Consider the following 18671-nt stretch of genomic DNA (forward strand, 5'->3'; position numbering starts at 1 on the left):
GTCAGTTTGTAAATTTCTCCTTGTAACTATGTCAGTTTTTTCTTTATAGACTTTATGGTTGTATTTTTGGTGCATTTAAGTTCATGATTGGTATTTTTTTTTTTTTTGAGGATTTTCTTGGTCATTATTTTGACAAAAATTTAACTTTTGTCTTTTATTAATATTGCTATGCTAGCTTTCTTTTGGTTAGTGCTTCCATATCACTCCTATCCTTAATTCTGTCTTTTCAATTTTTCTGTTATTCTGTTTTAGATGGCTTCTTTTAAACAACTCTAGCAGGATTTTCTTTTTCCCTCTAATATGATGAACTCAGCTTTTTAAAAAAGCTTGTTATTGACATTAAAGATACATAAAGTACACAAATCATAAGTGCACATCTTGATGAATTTTCACAAACTGAACACACCTGCATAACCAGCACCCAGATCAATAAACAAAATATTACCAGCATGACAGAAGCCTTACTTGTACCCTCTCCACCACTCTCCCTTGACTAAGGGTAACCTCTATCCTGACTTCTAACAGGAAAGGTTAGTTTTACCTCTTTTTTTAATCTATATAGATTGAATCAAACAGAATATACTCTTGTGCATGGCTTATTTTTCTCACTATTCTATTTATCAGATGCATTTAGTTGTAGTTTGTTCTGTCTCATTGCTGTAGAGTATTTTAAATTTATTTATCTGTCCTACTGTTTATAGGCATTTGAGTAGTTTCCAGTTTGGTGATACTATGAATAGTGTTGCTATGTCCATTCACTACTTGCCTTTTGTGGACATGTATATATGAAGAGTAGAAATTTGGGGTCATGGAGTAGGCACATGCTTAGCTTTTGTGGATACTGCCAGGTAGTTTTTTTAAAGTCGTTGTACTAATTTACACTTCTGCCAATGAGATATGAGAGTTCCAGTTATTCTATATCTTCACCAGCTCGTGGTACTTTATGTCTTTTTCATTTTAGTCCTTCTGATGGGTGTATAATGGTATCTCATTGTGATTCTAATTGGAATTCCCAGATGATTGATAAAGTTGAGCACATTTTTTATATGTTTGTTGGCCACTTGAGTATTCTTTTTTGTGATGTGCTTGTTCAAGTTTTTGTCCATTTTTTCCTATTGCATCTGTTCTTTTAAAATTGATTTGTGGTAGTTTTTAAAATATTGATACATTCTAGATAAAAGTTCTTTTTTTGATATATGTATTCCAGATATCATCTCCCCCTCTAGGTTAGCATTTTACTCTTGAATGGTAATGGTGTCTTTTGCTAAACAGATTAAATCCAGCCTTTTAATGGGTACATTTAATCTTTTTACATTTATTGATTTCTGATATATTATTAATGTGTTTGGTCTTATTTTGTGTGATTTATTTATCATTATTTTTCTTTGTTTTTCCTTTTTCTACTTTCTGTTGGATTAATAAACTTTTTAGTATTCTTTTTATAATCTGCTGATTTGGAAACTATAGATTGGATTTCTATGTTTTTTTTTTTTTTTAGCTGCACCAAGCAGCTTGTAGTATTTTCGTTCCCGACCAGGGATTGAACCCTGGCCACCTCAGTGAAAGCACCGAGTCTTAACCACTGGACTGCCAGGGAATTCTCTGGATTTCTACCTTTGAGATGAGTACCCTAAAATTTTTTGGCTTATATGCTACTGTTAAGATATAATTTCCAAGACTAGTGTAATTGCTTTATAGATAATCTATCTTTATGAATGATAACATATAGACTTTCTCTTTGTCTTTGATGTTGTGTGGTGTTACTGTAGTGTGTCTAGGTGTGAATTTATTTTGATTTATCCTGTTCATTACTTGAATGTACTTTGTACCTAAGGACTCCCATTTCTTTAACTAGGGATAGCCCTCAGCAATTCATTTATTTCTTCAAATCCTCCTTCTCTCTTCTCCCTCCATTCTCTTCTGGAACTTACACTAGAAGGATGCTGGAGCCTTTCAATTGTACCATCTACCCTGCTGCCAGAGTGATCTTTCACAAGTATGAATTCTATCAGTTGGTCACATGCTTGCAACTCTCTGTGCTGGACATTTTCCTAACCATCCTCTCGTCTTTCCAGCTCTTCCATTGCTTATACAATCAATTTTTTGTATTAACTTTTTTCCTTTTGAAAAACCTAATTTCTGTTATCCTGGATGAACCCTGACAGATGTACTCTTCATTAATTTACCATTTTGTTCAGAAAAATTCCAAATGCCTTACCATGGCCTGAACACTTCTCTATGATGTGACCTCTGTTTACTTCCTCAATCTCATCTTGTTCCATTCTACCTCTCCTTCATTGTACACTAGCCGTATTAACCTTCTGTACAGAAAGGACAGCATAGCAGGACTGATTGCTATTCTTGGAAAAGTCTGCTTAAAAGTTTGGCCCTTGGCTGATGTCTGGGAGTTTGGTTTTCGGGAGAGTCTCCATCACCCTAACTGATAAGAGGCATTATCTGTGCCTAGATGGTGCAAATAATATGGTTTATGCTGAATACATACTTTCCTTCTGGGACTCTGAAATTTCGGTGCATACTAGGCAGAGGGTGCATATGTGGTCAGCCCCCAGTAAAAACGCTGGGTAATGAGCTTTCCTGGTGGACAATATTTCACTTATGTTGTTACAGCTTATTGTTGGGGGAATTGATAAGCACATCCTCTGTAACTTGACTGGAAGAGGACTGTGGAAACCTGTGCCTTGTTTTCCCCGGATTTGCCATAGCTACCTTTTGTTCTTGCTGATTTTGCTTTGTATTCTTTCTCTGTATTAAATAATAACATGACTAGGACTATAAACTGAGTCTTTTGAGTCCTCCTAGTGAATGATGGAACCTGGGGGCGGTCTTGGGAACGTCACCCAGCACACACCTTGTAGATCTGTGCAGGAACGAGACATTGTGTAGCATGTTTTTTTTCTTTTTTTTTTTTTTTGCCACACAGCATGTGGGATCTTAGTTCCCCGACCAGGGATGGAATCCATGTCCCCTGCATTGGAAGCGTGGAGTCCTAACCACTGGACCACCAGGGAAGTCCCTTGTGTAGTATTTCAAAGTCCATTTGTTAGAATCACTTATATTATTTCCAAAAGTAAATTTCACAAAGACAAAACCTTTAATATACATTTTTACCTTTAAGAGTATCTTTGTGTATATATTTTTAATAGATATTCAGGCAGTGTAAAATGTAAAGAAGCCTTACAGTTATAGTGAATTAGTTTTTACAGGACTGGACACACCTAACTTCCTATTGCAAACATTGTTGTCATTTTTGGGTGAAACAAACATGCTTCTCTATGGCAAGCCTTCTAACAACTGTGATATACGTTTCCAAACACACAGTTTCAAGGTTACAAGTCAGAGATAGTAGACTAACTATTAAAGCAAATAAACAAATACTTAGTCAGAACCTCCATTTTAATAAGCTATAGTATAAATATAAATTTAACTTAAATTATACAATACCTCATAGGTAAATCACTAATCTCCCCCCTAATCTTTCCAACCCTGAGCTTTCAAACATTGGGTCAATAATTTCTTTACTTGAAGTCTTTCATTAAGCACCACTGACACTGTTAGGATTTCAACAGAAATTTTTAGTAAGGTTGAATCAAGGTATTATAATCCCCTCCCCCACAGTTCCTCAAATTCACCCATTCGTTACTGCCATAAAGATTTTTTTTTTTTAAGGTGGATTATCTGAAGCCATTCTCTCTCAGCTTCCACAAGGAAGAGTTCTACTTTTTTAAAAAATTTATTTTATTTTATTTATTTTTGGCTGTGTTGGGTCTTTGTTGCGGTGCATGGGCTTCTCACTGCCGTGGCTTCTCTTGTTGCAGAGCACGGGCTCTAGGCGCACGGGCTTCAGTAATTGTGGCATGTGGGCTCAGTAGTTGTGGCTCGTGGGCTCTAGAGCGCAGGCTCAGTGGTTGTGGCACACGAGCTTAGTTGCTCCGTGGCATGTGGGATCTCCCTGGACCAGGGCTCAAACCTGTGTTCCCTGCATTGGCAGGCAGATTCTTAACCACTGTGCCACCAGGGGAGCCCACAAGGGCTGAATTTAAACATGGCTTGATTATGGTCACGTGGGGTCTTCTTGCTCTTTGCTTTTCACTTTGCATGGCGGTGAATATTCCCTGAGAAGCACGGGCCTGTTGGGACAGGGGTGGGGTATCTGAGTATTCTCAGACACTTGTGGAAAATTAAAGAACTATGGAGAGGAGGTGGATAAAATAGATACAGGAGATAGATAAGAAAGTGAAAAGAGAGTATAGAGTTTTAACAGTATAACTTGGATGATAAAGCACTTAATTATAATCATAATGAGCCAGTGATGCATCCAATTGATGCAACTCAGGCAAGTAAACATCATGAAAAAGTGTTCATTCCCAGTTGTAAGAGGTTGTGTTGTGGAATAGAAAAGTCCCAAAGCTAAAATTTCAGCCAGTTAATCTGCAAAACCTTGGACCCAGATCCAGAATCTCTGTCTGTAACTAATCTATAAACTAAATATTTAGACCCAGTAGCCTCCACTGGGGAACTAAAACAAAAGTTTGGGAAGACAAAGGCAGAAAGCATTAATAATTGTAACGTTCCTTTAGAGATAAGCCTTGTAATCATGAAGAAATATGTTTAAGATATTTGAAATATTTAAGAAAATATGACATATTAGAGAACACTCAACATACTTGACTTAATGATTTAATGTGAAATTATATGAATGTAATTAGTTAAGTTTATAAACAGTGTTTATGGGTGGAAGTTAAAGGGAGACACATACAATTCAAAAATAGTCAACTGTTCTTTGATGATTAGAATTTGAAATTATAAACACAATATTAATTGCATCAGCACCAAACAATTATGAAATGTTTAAGAGAACCTGATTTATTTGCTATTCTACTTTTATTCATTATATTGATGGGAGTTGTGTATATATATATAAGAAGACTTGGCCTGATAGGTTTGTTAATTTGCTTTGGCCTAATTAAAAGTATTAATGTTTAAAATACAGTTCAAATATTCAAGAGAACTTCATTAACTAATTTTGAAAATGGAGTTAATTTTTTACGAGTATTTAACATGTTAATCATAGGTATGATGGTTAGTTTGCGATATGTCAACTTAGCTAGGCTATGGTACCCAGTTATTCAATCAAACACTAATCTGGGTGTTGCTGTTAACGTGTTTTGTAGATGTGGTACTCCAATCCATCCTGTGGTTATTTACCCAGTTTGGGAATGTATAATTGGAATAGGTATACTCAGCAATTGGCAGAATGCTAACTTGCTTCTCTGACCTATGAAGTGAGGGCTATCACTGTGGGAAAGGCCAAGTGGAAGCCACTAGAAAATAGTAAACCAAAAGCAATACTGCATTCCTGGAAGGATTACAGAGATTAGAGCCACCATCAGGAACCTGAAAGATGCAGGGATGGTGATTCGTATCATGGCCCCATTCAATTCTCCTATTTGACCTGTGCAGAATACAGATGGATCTTGGAGAATGACAGTAGATTATTACAAACTTAATCAAGGTGTAACTCCTGTCACTCCAGATGTGGTTTCATTGCTTGAGCAAATTAACACACCCCCTGGTACCTGGTATACAGCTATTGATCTGGCAAATGCCTTTTTCTCCATACCTGTTCATAGGGCCCACCAGAAGCAGTTTGCTCTCCACTGTCAAGGCCGGTAATACACCTTCAGTGTCCTTCCTTAGGGGCATATTAACTCTCCAGCCCTATGTCATAATTTAGTTTGCAGGGATCTTGACCACCTTTCCCTTCCACAAGTTATCACATTTGTCCATTACATTGATTGCATTATGCTGATTGGACCTGATGAGTGAGAAGTAGCAACTAACCTAGACTTATTGATAAGACCTTTGCATGTCAGAGAGTGGGAATTTAATCTCCCCCAAATTCAAGGGCCTTCCACCTCAGTGAAATTTCTAGGGGTCCAGTGGTGTGGAACACGTTGAAGTAGTCCATCTAAGGTGAAGGATAAGTTGCTGCATCTGGCCTCTCCTACAAATAAAAAAAAAGGCACAGTGCTTAGTGGGGCTCTTTGGATTTTGAAGGAAACATATTCCTCATTTGGTTGTGCTACTCCAGCCAATTTACTGAAGTTCCTGAAAATCTGCTAATTATGAGTAGGGCCCAGAGCAAGAGAAGGTTCTGCAACAGAGCTGCTCTGACGCTTGGCCCAGATGACCCAGCAGATCCAATGGTGCTTGAAGTGTCTGTGGCAGATAAAGGTGTTTGGAGTTTTGTCAGGCCCCTGTGAGTGAATCACAGTGCAGACCCTTCAGACCCTTAGGATTTTAGAGAAAAGCCCTGCCATCATCTGAGGATAGCTACTCTCTTGATGAACATCTTTTGACCTGTACTAGACCTTAGTAGAGGCTGAACACTTAACTATGAGCCACTAAGTTACCATATGACCTGAGCCGCCCATCATGAGCTGGGTGCGGTCTGACCCACCAAGCCATGAAGTTAGGTGTGCACAGGAAGTGGTATATGTGATATCTGGCTCAGCAGCCCCTGAAGGCACAAGTAGTTCACATGAGGCCAGGGTCCCCTCTCCTGCTACACTGCCTGTTCCCTCTCAGCCTGCACCTGTGGCCTCATGATGAGTTCCCTATGACCCGTTAACTGAGGAAGAACTGGGGCCTGGTTTACAGATGGTTCTGCGTGATATGCTGTTGCCACCCCAAAGTGGAACAGCTACAGTGCTGCAGCCCCTCTCTGGGACCACCCAGGAGGACAGTGGTGAAGGGAAGTCCTCCCAGTGGGCAGAAGTTCTAGCTGTGTACCTGGTTGTTGACTTTTCCTGGAAAGAGAAATTACCAGAGGTCAAATCTATACTGATTCATGGGCTGTGGCCAATAACTTAGCTGGCTGGCCAGGGACTTGGAAGGTTAAAATTAAAAATTTGGTCACAGGGAAGTCTGGGAAGAGGTATGTGAACAAACCTCTCTGACTGTGCGAATTACTACTGGTTCTCTGGAGAACACCCTGACGGTTAATATTATGAATTAGTTGAACATTAATCAAATATCTTGTCAAGTGGTTCTTTTTTTATATCAATCACTAGATGAATGGAGCATAATACTGAATTTAAGGTTTAAGAAAAAGCAGCTTTTAAAATTCACAACATTAATAAATTGAATACTAATTTAAACACACATAGCTTTAATTAATCTCGTTAGGTTACAACTCCTCCCTTCCCCTCATTTAGAAGCTTAAATGGCACTGACTAGACGTGTGACTTTTGTGACCTTTTGTCAGTTAAATTCTCAGTTTCCTCATCTGGAAGTGGGGATCATTTTGATTTGCCTATTTTGAAACATTTTTATGGGAATTACACAAGTGTATGAAAACTCTAAGCTATAAAGGGCTTGTCTCCTTAGAAGGCATTGCTTTAAAATAAAATTTAAGTCATTATCATAAAGTAAGTAAAATTGGTACCCTCTGAGTACAGATTGCATTATAACTGGCCCTGAGGCCTTAAAAAAGGGTGAAATAGTACTTTCCAAAGGACAAGCAGGATCAAAGAATACAGCTGGAATGCAGGCTGCGTTAATGACATTGAATTATGTTTTTGACATTTTACTTTAATTCTGATTATGTCAAGAAGAGAGTCTGTTCAGAGCCAAAGGCCTTTCACATTTCTTGAAAGAATTGCTCCTTTCACAGTGAAAGATCAGGCCTTGGGCTCAGAGCATTTGGAAGGCAATATTATCTGGCAAGAATTCAATGATTAAAAAATTAGTTATAATTACCTTCTATTTATGTCCAATAATACTGATTTTTCACTCACTATAAGTATATTATACGGTTTCCTCTTTAAATAAACGTACTTAAATTAAAAAACTTGCCTCATCAGGACAGATGATATAGGAAAGTGGCAAATAATTGGGAAAATGGTATGTAAGAATGGAAGGTGGGAGTAACACTACTTTAAAATGCTCTAAATATTTTTCTGGACACTAGTATCCACTCTCTTATCTAGAAATGCAAGATTCCACCTTGGGGTACTAAAGAAAGGTAGGCTATCTGCTAGTTGCCTTTTTCCATTAGCTTGTTCTGTTTCTCACAGCTGTCTTGTAAGGTAGGAAGTATCATTTCCGTTTAGAGATGAGGGAAATGAGATTTTGAGAGTTTACTTGTTCAAGGTCATGCTATGCTGGTGCTGCAGCCAGTATTTAAATCAGGGTCGGGACTGTGTGGAGAGAATGTCACTTGAGGTCAGGTTCCAAGGAGCTCACTGTGGGAGAGTTCTGGAAGGTAAGAGCCCTGTCCTTTACCGCTTTAAACAGAGCCCAGATGAGGCAGAAGCTGTCTTTTCCTCCTGGGGGGAAGGGTGCCATTTGCCTTCTGCAAAGTTTTGCTCAGATTTTGGCCTGAGTGCAGATGGATGGTTTTTAATGACTGTCCAAAGGGAGAGGAATGAAGGGAGACACATGGAACAAAAGGAGGAGAGAAACAAGGATCATTCTGAAAGCTTTGATTCCATGGGAGCCCCACATCCTTCTCTGGTCCCTCCCCAGGGTGTCTATTTTGGGGACATTGAGATATTTTAGGCATTTTTTGAAGGTTGAAAATGGGAAGTTTATAGCGGCTCAATCCTGGCAGACAGATGGAAACAATTAACACCATAGCTTAAAAATCTCATACTTGGAAGCTGCTCAGCAGCCCTGGTGCTTAAAATCCCTCTCTGGGTGGTTGGAGCAGAGATGGAAAGAGGAGGTAAATAAGATGAGTTCAGCACCTTTTATATATCGAGCACTTTGATATAATCTTCCCAACAGTTCCATGAGGGAACTGCCATGATTAACCCTATTTCCAAGATGACAAAACTGAGGCTCGGAGAGGTTATGCATATGCTGTGTGCCCAAGCTCACAGCCTGTTATCCTGGCTGGGGACTCAACCTCCCAAAGTTCATGTCTTTTTTTTAGCTAACAGGTAGAGAGTGTTGCATGAAAAAGTCTATGGCAGGCTGAATAATGCCTCCTTCCACCTGCACACCCGAAAGATATCCACATCTTGGTCTGTGGAACCTGTTAATATTACCTTATATGGCAAAAAAGACTCTGCAGATGTGGTGAAGTTAAAGGGTCTTGAGATGGGGAGATTATGCTGGATTATCCAGGTGGCCCTAATCCCAAATGTCCTTGTAAGAAGCAGACAGAGGGAGATTTAAAACAGACAGAAGAGGAGAAGGTGAGGTGACTACAGAGGCAGAGATTGGAGTGATGTGGCCACAAGCCAAGGAGTGGTGGCAGCCACAGACTGTGGAAGAGACAAGGAACAGATTCTCCCTTAGAGCCTCTGGAGGGATTGTGGCCCTGCTGACACTGATCTCAACCCTGAGAGACTGTTTTCTCTGCGATAATAATTTCTACAAACCAACAAGTTTGTGGTAACTTGTTACTGCAGCCAAAAGAAACTATTACAGGGTCTGTAACAGAATCGTAAGGGACAGCATTTCAGGGACAGCGAGAGGGAGAAAGAATACTGAGAAAGTTAGGGGAACCAGGAATCTGAAGTAACACGGAGTGTTTCAAGGAAGGAGTATTCAACCACTGGCTTGTCCCAAGGAGACCAGAGGCTGGGCATCATCCCCACCATACAGGTCTCCTCTGCTGCCCTCGCTTCCACCTTTATGCCCTCTCTTCCTAGGCAGTGGGCCCTTGAACTCCTGAGCTAAGAAGGGTCTTTGAAGCTCCAGAGACCTTGGTCCAAGTTCTGTCCCAATGCAGGAGTGTCTCCTAGGGCATTGCAGAGGGTTGTAAATCACACTATACTTTGTTTAAGGCCAGAGATCATCACTGGTGCCTTGGTGGAGGGTGAAGGAGAGGAGGTAAGTGAGGGCAGCATACTGGAACGTGACTAAAATATCACAGTTCAAAAGCCACTACACAGTCAGTAGATGATTAGGATTAGTAGAGATCCTGACTTCTTCAGAAGCCAGCACTTTACACACACTGTAAGATATCACCACAACAAATGCCCAAGGCACAGCCTCCCTCGGGTAGGTGGCTTGATCCACCAGCTGGCACTCGGTGACTGTCACTCATCAGATGTCTAGGTGAATTAGACATGGTTCTTCCTGAGGGGTGGGGGGGTGGGGGTAGATGTGAGCCTTGCCCTTGAGAAAAGCCATCTCCACATACAGAATTGGTGAAATGAGATAAGGTGTTAGACTCCAGCCCTCAGGCATCGTAATCCCCTCTCTGCTCTGGTCCATACTCAGCAGCGTGGCTGTGTCAGTAAGGCTTCTGCCTGGCATCACACAGCGTGGCATCACACAGCATGGCTTCACACAGAGTGGCTTCACACAGCGTGGGTTGCATTTATGCTGCAAGCTAGCAGGTAGGCCAAGTTTCCTACTGCTCTGAGGCAAATATGCAAACTCCTCTCCTTGGCCAGAGAGGCTGGGTAGAAGTGCACCTGACCAGCTCTGCGCCTCCCCTCACACCTCTCTGCCCCCTTGCTCGCTTCCCTCACCCCATGCTCCTGTCCTGCCCAGCTTCTCTCTGATCTCAGAATCTGCCATGCCCTGGGATTTTGCACCTGGTGTTCCCTCTGCCTGGAAAGTTCTTCCCAATACTGACACCTTCTCGACCTTCAAGTCTCAGCTCAAATGTCACCTCTCCAAGGCTCCTTCCTGGACCATTCCAGCTCAGGTGTCCTCACACCAAAGGCATGCTGTAGTGCATCCCCTTGTCTATTTGTTCTGCCTAGTCTCTCTCTCTGTCTGTCCCCTTCTCCCCATCCCCCCTAGAATGTAAGCCTCATGAGGGTAGGATGTTCTATTGGACCTACCATTCTATTCGTAGCCAGAGCTTATAATATACTAGGCAATCTCACAGATGAAGCTCAGGGCTGCTCCCACCATGGCCCCCGTGAGAGGGCAGCCCAAGAAGAAGCACTAAAGGGCAAGGTCATGGATGGAGCTTCTAGGCCAAGCTAGACCCGGGTGCGAGGCTGCTGGAAGCTGGTGGCTGACAGGATGTACCACAGCACGAGAACTTATGGAAGGGAGCCCCAGGAAACTCCTGAATGGGCAATGGGGTTTCAGATGGAAAAAGAGACTTTTAGGTTATTGTATGACCACAGAAGTCTTCAGAGAATGGAGTCAATACAGAGGACTCAGGCAGTGGAGGTGAGATCCAGCAAGATGCTTGAGAGATGAGGGTGCAGCAATGAAACTCCCCCCAAAAGTTATGCCTGTTGGCTGGATGCTTTTTCCAAGCGTCCTCACTGGCAGCAGGACTGGGTTTATCCATATGGTGGGATCCCTCCATCCTTTAGATAGTTAACGATCCCCTTTTTAGTCCACGGTACAGCAGTAGTATGCACTCGCCCACCAGACCGTTTAGAAAAACTTGGAGAGAAGCCCAGAGGCATCACAACATGCTGGTGAAAGCTGATGATGACTGTTTCATAGCCCATTTGCTGTTTGTTTAATTACTTTCTCCAACTAATTTTGTAAGTCTGTACTCTTGGTCATGGTGGCCACTGAAGTCTCCACTCAGTTAATTTAGTGGGTACCTAATGATTGGACAGAGGTTTCTTTAAGTGCTTGTAACCAGTAATTCTCCCAGTCTGCTGGAGGGCTCTGTGTGTTGTGAGAACAGGCCTTCAGCACTCAGCCAGGCAGTACACACTCTGTCTTAGTTATCACTTCGGACTTTCTCAGAATCTCATGGTCAGCCAGAGGTGAGTGTTTCGCCTCTCAGGGATTTTCTGGAGCTTTTCAAAGGTAACTATAGATATCTCATTTCCCAGTTTCTTCTTTTAAGGTTTTTGTTTGTTTGTTTATTTTGTTTTGTTTTTTAATTAGCTTGCTGTTTGCCCAACTGTTATTGCTACCTCCAGCAGCTGCAATGTTAAACAATTGCTGTTGATTGTTTTTGAGAAATGTCCCCTGGGAAAAGTCTGCTTGCACTGGGCAAACTCTGAATTGGGTCAAGTGATAGCAAACATTGTGAGAGGGGCTTTCCAGAGAACTGCCAGACAGGTCAAATAATGATAATTCTCTGACAATGGAGTTTTGAAAGAGCTACAACTCTGTTTTGATCTTTACTATATCTACAAGGCTGCTTGTTTCATCACTGCTTTTATGGAGGAGAGGGCTTTTTGGAGGTTTTTACTCTGGCATTCCCATTACCTCATTTTCTCCTTTCCTTTCCTTTTTTTCCTCCCTCCCTCCCTTCCTTCACTTCCTTCCTTCCCCCTCTCTCTTCTTTCTTTCCCTTTCCATTTCTTCCTTCCTTCCTTCCTTCCTTTCTTTTCCTTTCTTTCTTTCTTTCTTTCTTTCTTTCTTTCTTTCTTTCTTTCTTTCTTTCTTTCTTTCTTTCTTTCCTTCTTTCTTCCTTTCTTCCTCTCTTCCTCCCTCCCTCCCTTCCTTCTTTCTTTCCTTCTTTCCCTTCTTCTTTTTTAAATAATTCACTTGCTGAAGAACTTAGGCTGTTTGACTTGCAGAGTTTCCCAAGTTTGGATTTCGCAATGGCATACTCTCTGTGTAGTTCAATATATTCTTTACCCTTTAAAGGTCATAAAATGGCAGCGAGATACAGAGACCTGATATGACTCAGGTTTAATCCCTTTGTAAGACTATAGCTGGTGTTGTGTCCCTTCTACAGGAGGCACAATATATAAATTTTCAGGGCAAATTTCTAGTGCAGTAAAATTTATTTTCAAGCAGGATGGTAAGTACATTTACATTCCAAAATTAAAATAGGAGCAGAAATCTCATTCAACCAAGCCTAAACCCTCTTAGCTGGCTATTAAATAAGAAAAATTTAATATGTTGGTTTGTCAAATATAGAACTTTTAGGATCTAAGACCATCTATCACTATAATAACTTTTGTAATACTTCAGTACAGTATAATAATTCCCTATGAATACTAGGTCAGTGCTGTCCAATATTAATCATAAAAGTTAACACTTATATAATATTTATTTTGTGCTAGGCACTGTCCTACTCCCTTTTACATATTGTGCATATTTTCATTTCCCTCTGCTTGGTAAATTGAAAATGTGAATCTATACAGTATATACATTTTGTTCCTCCTATTAGCATGTGTTGGAAAGTGTTGACTACATTATGCTCAACAATCACGAAGTCCTCAGTTTCAGTCTCTTCATTTTAAAACCCTGCACAAAAGCCTGTGATGAGCAAATATTGTTCTTCTGCTCAAGAGTTGATATTAAGAGTTGACACAGGAAATATCTGCTGAAGAAGCAGACATGGCAACATTAACCACCTCACACATGTTCAGATATTTCCTCCCAGTCTCTAGCTTGTCTTTTCATCCTCTTAACAGCATCTTTCTGAGAGCAAAAGTCTTTACTTTTGAAGAGGTCCAAGTTATCAATTTTTTCTTCTATGACATGTGTTTTTGGTGTCAAGTCTAAGAACCCATTGCCTAGTCCTAGATCCAAATATTGTCTCTTATTTTTTCTAAAAACGTACAGTTTTATGTTGTACATTAATCTATAATCCATTTTAAGTTAATTTTTATATAAGGTGTGCGTTTTTTTCATGATGGATCCAGTACTATTTGTTGAAAAGGCTGTCCTTCTTCCATTCAATTACTATATGGAAATGATGGTATTAACTAACGACTCCAGACTTTCTATACATTTAATGCAATTTTTTCTAGTCATAAAATAGCTAGAAAAAAAATCACATTTCATATTTTTTGAGAGATACTTCATTTTGAGATTCAGAGATTTCATTTCCTATTTGAGAATCATAATCTTGTCCCATTGTTTTTTCTTTACTAGACAGTGTTTCACTGTGGTTATAAAGATTTAGAAAAATGTGGCAGAATGAGAATGGCTAGTCCATAAGTCTCAAGAAAAGTTTGAAAGAAGAAGTAGGAGGAAGAGAAAAGAAAAGAAAGACAAGTGAGGGCCTGGATTACAGCTTTGATTCCATCATTGTTTGCCTGGATTCCCTTGGACTGCTTTCCTGCCTGTAAATGGGATCAACAGTCCCTCTCCGCAGACTCCTTGTGGTAAATAATACCACATACAGAAAGTGTCTAGGTTCTGCTGCAGTGCCCTTCTCACCCTCAGGGGACAGATGGAAGAGCCAGGCTCTTTCTCCTGGGACTCAGGCTGCAGGAGGCTGGTTTTGGAGGTGCGTGGAGGGAGCTGAGCAGCTGGCGAGTGGAGAGCTGGGATTAGCATGTTGGATGGAGGGATGGCTGGGCCATAATGTGCTCCCCACCCTGCCCCCAACTCAGCACACCCGCCCTCGGCGCTCCGGCTATAGAAAAGATCAGTGACGCAAATGGATTAGGAAAAGCCTGCCTGGCCTCTTCCTGCTGCCACCGCACCTGGGGCTCTCCACGCTGGAGATTAGTGGGTGGCAGCTTTGTCAGGGGGACAGACATTTAAACGTCAGCTTTAGTTTAAAGAGAGCCTCTAAGAAGAGAGGGAAGAGAAGACCAGCTTTCTCACCTCCTTCTCCAGCAGATCAGTCCCTTGCTTTCCTGTGAGTCTGCACCTTTTCAAAACACAGGGCTTACTATTCCTTCTACTGATTCTTGCCCTTCAGGCAGGTGTTGGTGATCATTAGAGACAGGGCTGGTTCTGGCACCAAATCCAACTCTGCTTGTGGCAGCCAGAGAGGAAAAGACATGAATCATGTCTGGGAGGCAAAAAACGTTGTTTACCCACTTTCTCAGACAGAGAGGACAGCAGGCGAGAGACATTCCCCAGACAAGGAAGCTCTCTGTGACAGAACATGCCCAGCTCAGAGGGAACCATTCTCATGGTTTGTTTGTTCATTCGTTCATTTATTGACTTAACACTTAACTGGGAGTTTATTTATTTATGTGCTCATTCACTGAGAACCAGCTGAACCCAGCCAGCCACCAATGAACATTTCTTTAGCTTCTCCTGTGTGCCTGGCCCTGCACCCAGGCAGGGGGACGTAAGCGATAAAACATGGGGCTGGTGTGCTGCAGAGGGGGCTGGACCATGCATGGGCTGTCATGGCCAGTGCTGGTCCAGACATGCTCCTGGACACTGCAAGGGCTCTGCCACACACGTGTGTCTTTGCAGGCATGAGCCCGGCCTCTGTGACTCTGGCCAGTGCCCTGCAGGTCCGGGGCGAAGCTCTGTCTGAAGAGGAGATCTGGTCCCTCTTGTCCCTGGCTGCTGAGCGGCTCCTGGAAGACCTCCGTGGTGGTAAGAGTGTGTGACTGGGGCAGCTGAGTCACAGGGAGCTGAATGTGAAGCTTCCCAGACACATTTCCGGGTGCTGCTTATTGATCTGTCATCCGTCCGAGGTATTAGAATGAGTAGGCAAAGGACACCCACCCATGGAGCTGCTCTGGGAGGGCAGCTCTGTCTCTTGGACCCATGGCATGCCGCAGAGTTGGAAGAAAGTTCTTTTGCCTTGGTATTGCAACTTTTCTGGGCATGGTGTCTAGGGAGAGAGCGGCTGCAGCTCTGTGGGCCTCTTCCAACACCTGGGCAGTCTGGGCAGAATCAGAGACAGGAGGCAGGGGGCAGCTATCAGGATGGCTGGCACCCGCAAAATGGCCCCCTGCAAGATGCTGCAACAGCTAGTGTCCCATCAGGGGACAGAACCCACACACTCAGTGGTCTAAACAGGGGAGGTTAATATAAAGAATTATTTATAACTCCCATAGAAAAGTAACTGTCAGATATAAGAAAACTCGACATGGCCCCCTAGGATTGAGGGCAGTACCCAGTGAGGGACAAAATTTGAAGGGAAGCCCCCTCCCCAGGTTGGGGTTCAGATCGGCTGGAGGAGCTGTGCTTGCAGCCCACGATGATGGCAAAGTTCTCTGCTTTGCCTGGCCATAGCCGTTTGCAGTCACCGGACAAGCTAGGCACAGGCGCTTGCCTACAGGTGACCCTCTGGTTGGGGGCGGGAGCAGGTGAGCCACAGCTCCGGGACCTAGTGCCGGCAGGAGGCCTGGAGCCCAACGAGTCTGTGTAGACCGGGTCGCGAGAAGATGATCACTTGACAAGGTCGGCCCGAGGGGTGGCCCAGGGACGTGCGTAGGAGCAGAGCGTCACTCTTAAGCACAAACCGGTGACCGCTCCCCCACCTCCCTCGAAACCGCAGGAGAGCCCGCCTCCCGCAATGTCTTTCCAGCGCCCTCTACTGAGAAAACTGCACATCACGCTCGCCGTAAAAGATGCTTAAGGGAGGGAGCAGGTCTTGAAAGACGGATTTGGAGATTCGAGGCCTTAAATTCATAACTGGAACAAACACTGAGTGCCCACACCCAGATGTCAGCTCCGAAGTCACACGTGCTTGGGGACTGCCAGCCAGCCGTGGAGGCTCCCCATGCGGGAGATGACACATGCGCAGTCAGGGTGAGGGTCCCCGCGTGGGGAGGCTGTGCACCGGTCCCTTCAGCTGCATCTTCTTCCTGAGTCTTCAATCCCTCTTCCTCGCCCTGGAGGTTCTGATGAACAGCTATAGTACATCCAGAAGACCGGCTATCTTGGTCCCTGAATTGGCTCCAGAGAACTCAGACTTGTGCTAATTTCCGGGTGGATCTGATCTCTCTTTACCTTTTACCTTGAGACTCTTGGGCCACCTGTGAATTTGGACGCAGCTGCTAGTGTCCCAGCTACCGCTGCAGCCACCTTTCATGACACATGCTCCTATGCCTGCTCGCGTCAGGCTTGAATTCCTTCCACTACGTGTTTCCCCGGGTCTTGCTCACAGTTCATCCCAGAGGGGGGGTTTGCAAGGCACCTGCCGGGCACAGTCCCACAGATGGCCCTCCAGATGGCAGCCCTATCTCTACACCCGCATCGCTGCCTTGGTTTCAGATTCCTCGGACTATGTGGTCTGCCCCTGGTCAGTCTTGCTTTCTGCGACTGGAAGTCTCTCCTTCCAAGACCACGTTTCTCATATAGAAGTGGCTCCTTTCAAGGCCCCTGAACTGCTACCGGGACAGAGTGATGACGAGCAGCCTTATTCATCTCAGGTAAGGCACGTGGTGTCTCTGCAGCACCCCCTGGGCCTGTCCTCTGGGAAACGCCTGGTCCTAGGTCCTCCCCAGCTCCCAGCTCAGCCCCGAGGAGCACTGAAGCAGAATGGAGTTAAAGAATTTTATTCCCAGGCTTTCTTGCCAGTAATTTATTAGCTCTTAGATGAGGACAAGTCAACTTCTCTGAGCTCCAAGATCTATGTCTGTAAAGTGGGGTTAATATGACCTAACAAATCAGCTTATTAGAAATACTGAAAAAGAAGTTCTGGAAAAATTGTAGGTAAATGGTCCAGCAGCATGTAGCAAAACAGTAAAAAGGGCCCAGCAAGTCCTCAACTGGAATGTATCCCAAGGCACGAGGAAAGATTCATTTGGCTGCCGTGATGTTTACTGCTGTGTGGTTGACATTAGTGACAAACTGGAAACAAGCTAAATCTCCAGTGAGAGTTAGACATGAAACAAGATAGCATGAAAATTAAGCTGTAGAAACTTAATGACCTGAAAAGAAATTAAATATATACACGTACAACGTGATCCTAGTTGTGTACACATACACGCACACGCACATACACATGCCCAGAGTTCCAAAAATATATGTCTCGAGTGATTATTTCCGGATAGCAACATCAGTGGTGATTTTTGTTTTTCCATGGATGTGTTTTGCTTCTGAATAGTAAAAAGTTCTAGTTAAACATGATCTTCAATTTTAAAACGAAGCATTTCTAAGGAAAGAATGATGTCAGGCAGGCACACAGTACTGGGCAGGGCATAGTGTGTGTTTAATCATTGAGTTCTGTTCCTTTCCCTTTCCTTGGAAAAGGGCAAATCTGGAATTTCTGCTCCTCTCAGGAGGCATCCTGGAATGGGAGCTGCTTTTCCTTTGTGCTTGGAGAATAGGACCTCAGTGGCTTCCAGGTTTGTCTAGTTTGGGCCCATGTCTGACTGGTTTGTCTCCAAATCAGATCACCACAGCGAAAACATGAGAGTCACCTTTGCAGTGGCCTGGGCTCCGTCACCCCACTGGCAGTTGCCCCAGCACACCAGGCCCCTGAACCCTTTCCTACACTGCCAGATTCCGGGGGTGAATCCCTGGACTCCTGTGTTGGACACAGACTTGAGGGCCTCTCAGATTGCCCCTATCTGGGTCTCTTGGGTGAAGCTCCACCCACACCAAGTTGCCTCCTACACTCTGAACTCAGCTAAGATGATACATCCTGAGCCGTGGGATCTGACTTTCTGAGCAAACACTAGAGGGGTCTGCTGATGAAACCTGAAAGTGCAGGGGAGCTAGTTTCCTATGGAGTGAAACTCCACCAATGGGAAGTGGGAGATGGGAGGAGAAGGAGAAGATAAATCCTCCCTTCTTCCTTTCTTCATGAACTGCTTTTAGGAAAGTCTTGCTAGCCTTCCAGAGAAGTTCTGAGTGCCAAGGCTTAGTGTGCTGTGCTTCCAGCTGTGCTTTGTTGCTTGTTACAAGGAAGTGACCAGTGTAGTGACCCCACACATCACATCTGTCCTTGCCTCCCTCCCCCTTTTCTCCTCACCCTCATTGCCCTGGGCTTACTGCTCCTGAATGAAATGTCATACTGAATCCTTGCTTCAGGCTCTGCTTTCTCCAGGACCTGAGCTGAGACAGATCTTGAGTGTTCCTGGGGTCCTTCCCCATCC

The 18671-nt window shown here is 43.3% G+C and overlaps 1 protein-coding gene across 1 annotated transcript in view; it reads left to right on the plus strand.

Annotated features, from left to right (window-relative positions):
* Positions 1–15017: 15017 nt before the first annotated feature.
* Positions 15018–18671, plus strand: part of LOC115847640 (FERM and PDZ domain-containing protein 2-like) — a 48738-nt gene continuing 45084 nt past the window's right edge. The window contains exons 1-2 of the mRNA XM_060286008.1: positions 15018–15213; positions 16843–17000. Of these exons, the coding sequence (XP_060141991.1) occupies positions 15018–15213; positions 16843–17000 (354 nt within the window). The remainder of the gene's footprint in view (positions 15214–16842; positions 17001–18671) is intronic.

Source organism: Globicephala melas, chromosome 16 (genome assembly GCF_963455315.2).
Source record: "Globicephala melas chromosome 16, mGloMel1.2, whole genome shotgun sequence".
NCBI lineage: Eukaryota > Metazoa > Chordata > Mammalia > Artiodactyla > Delphinidae > Globicephala > Globicephala melas.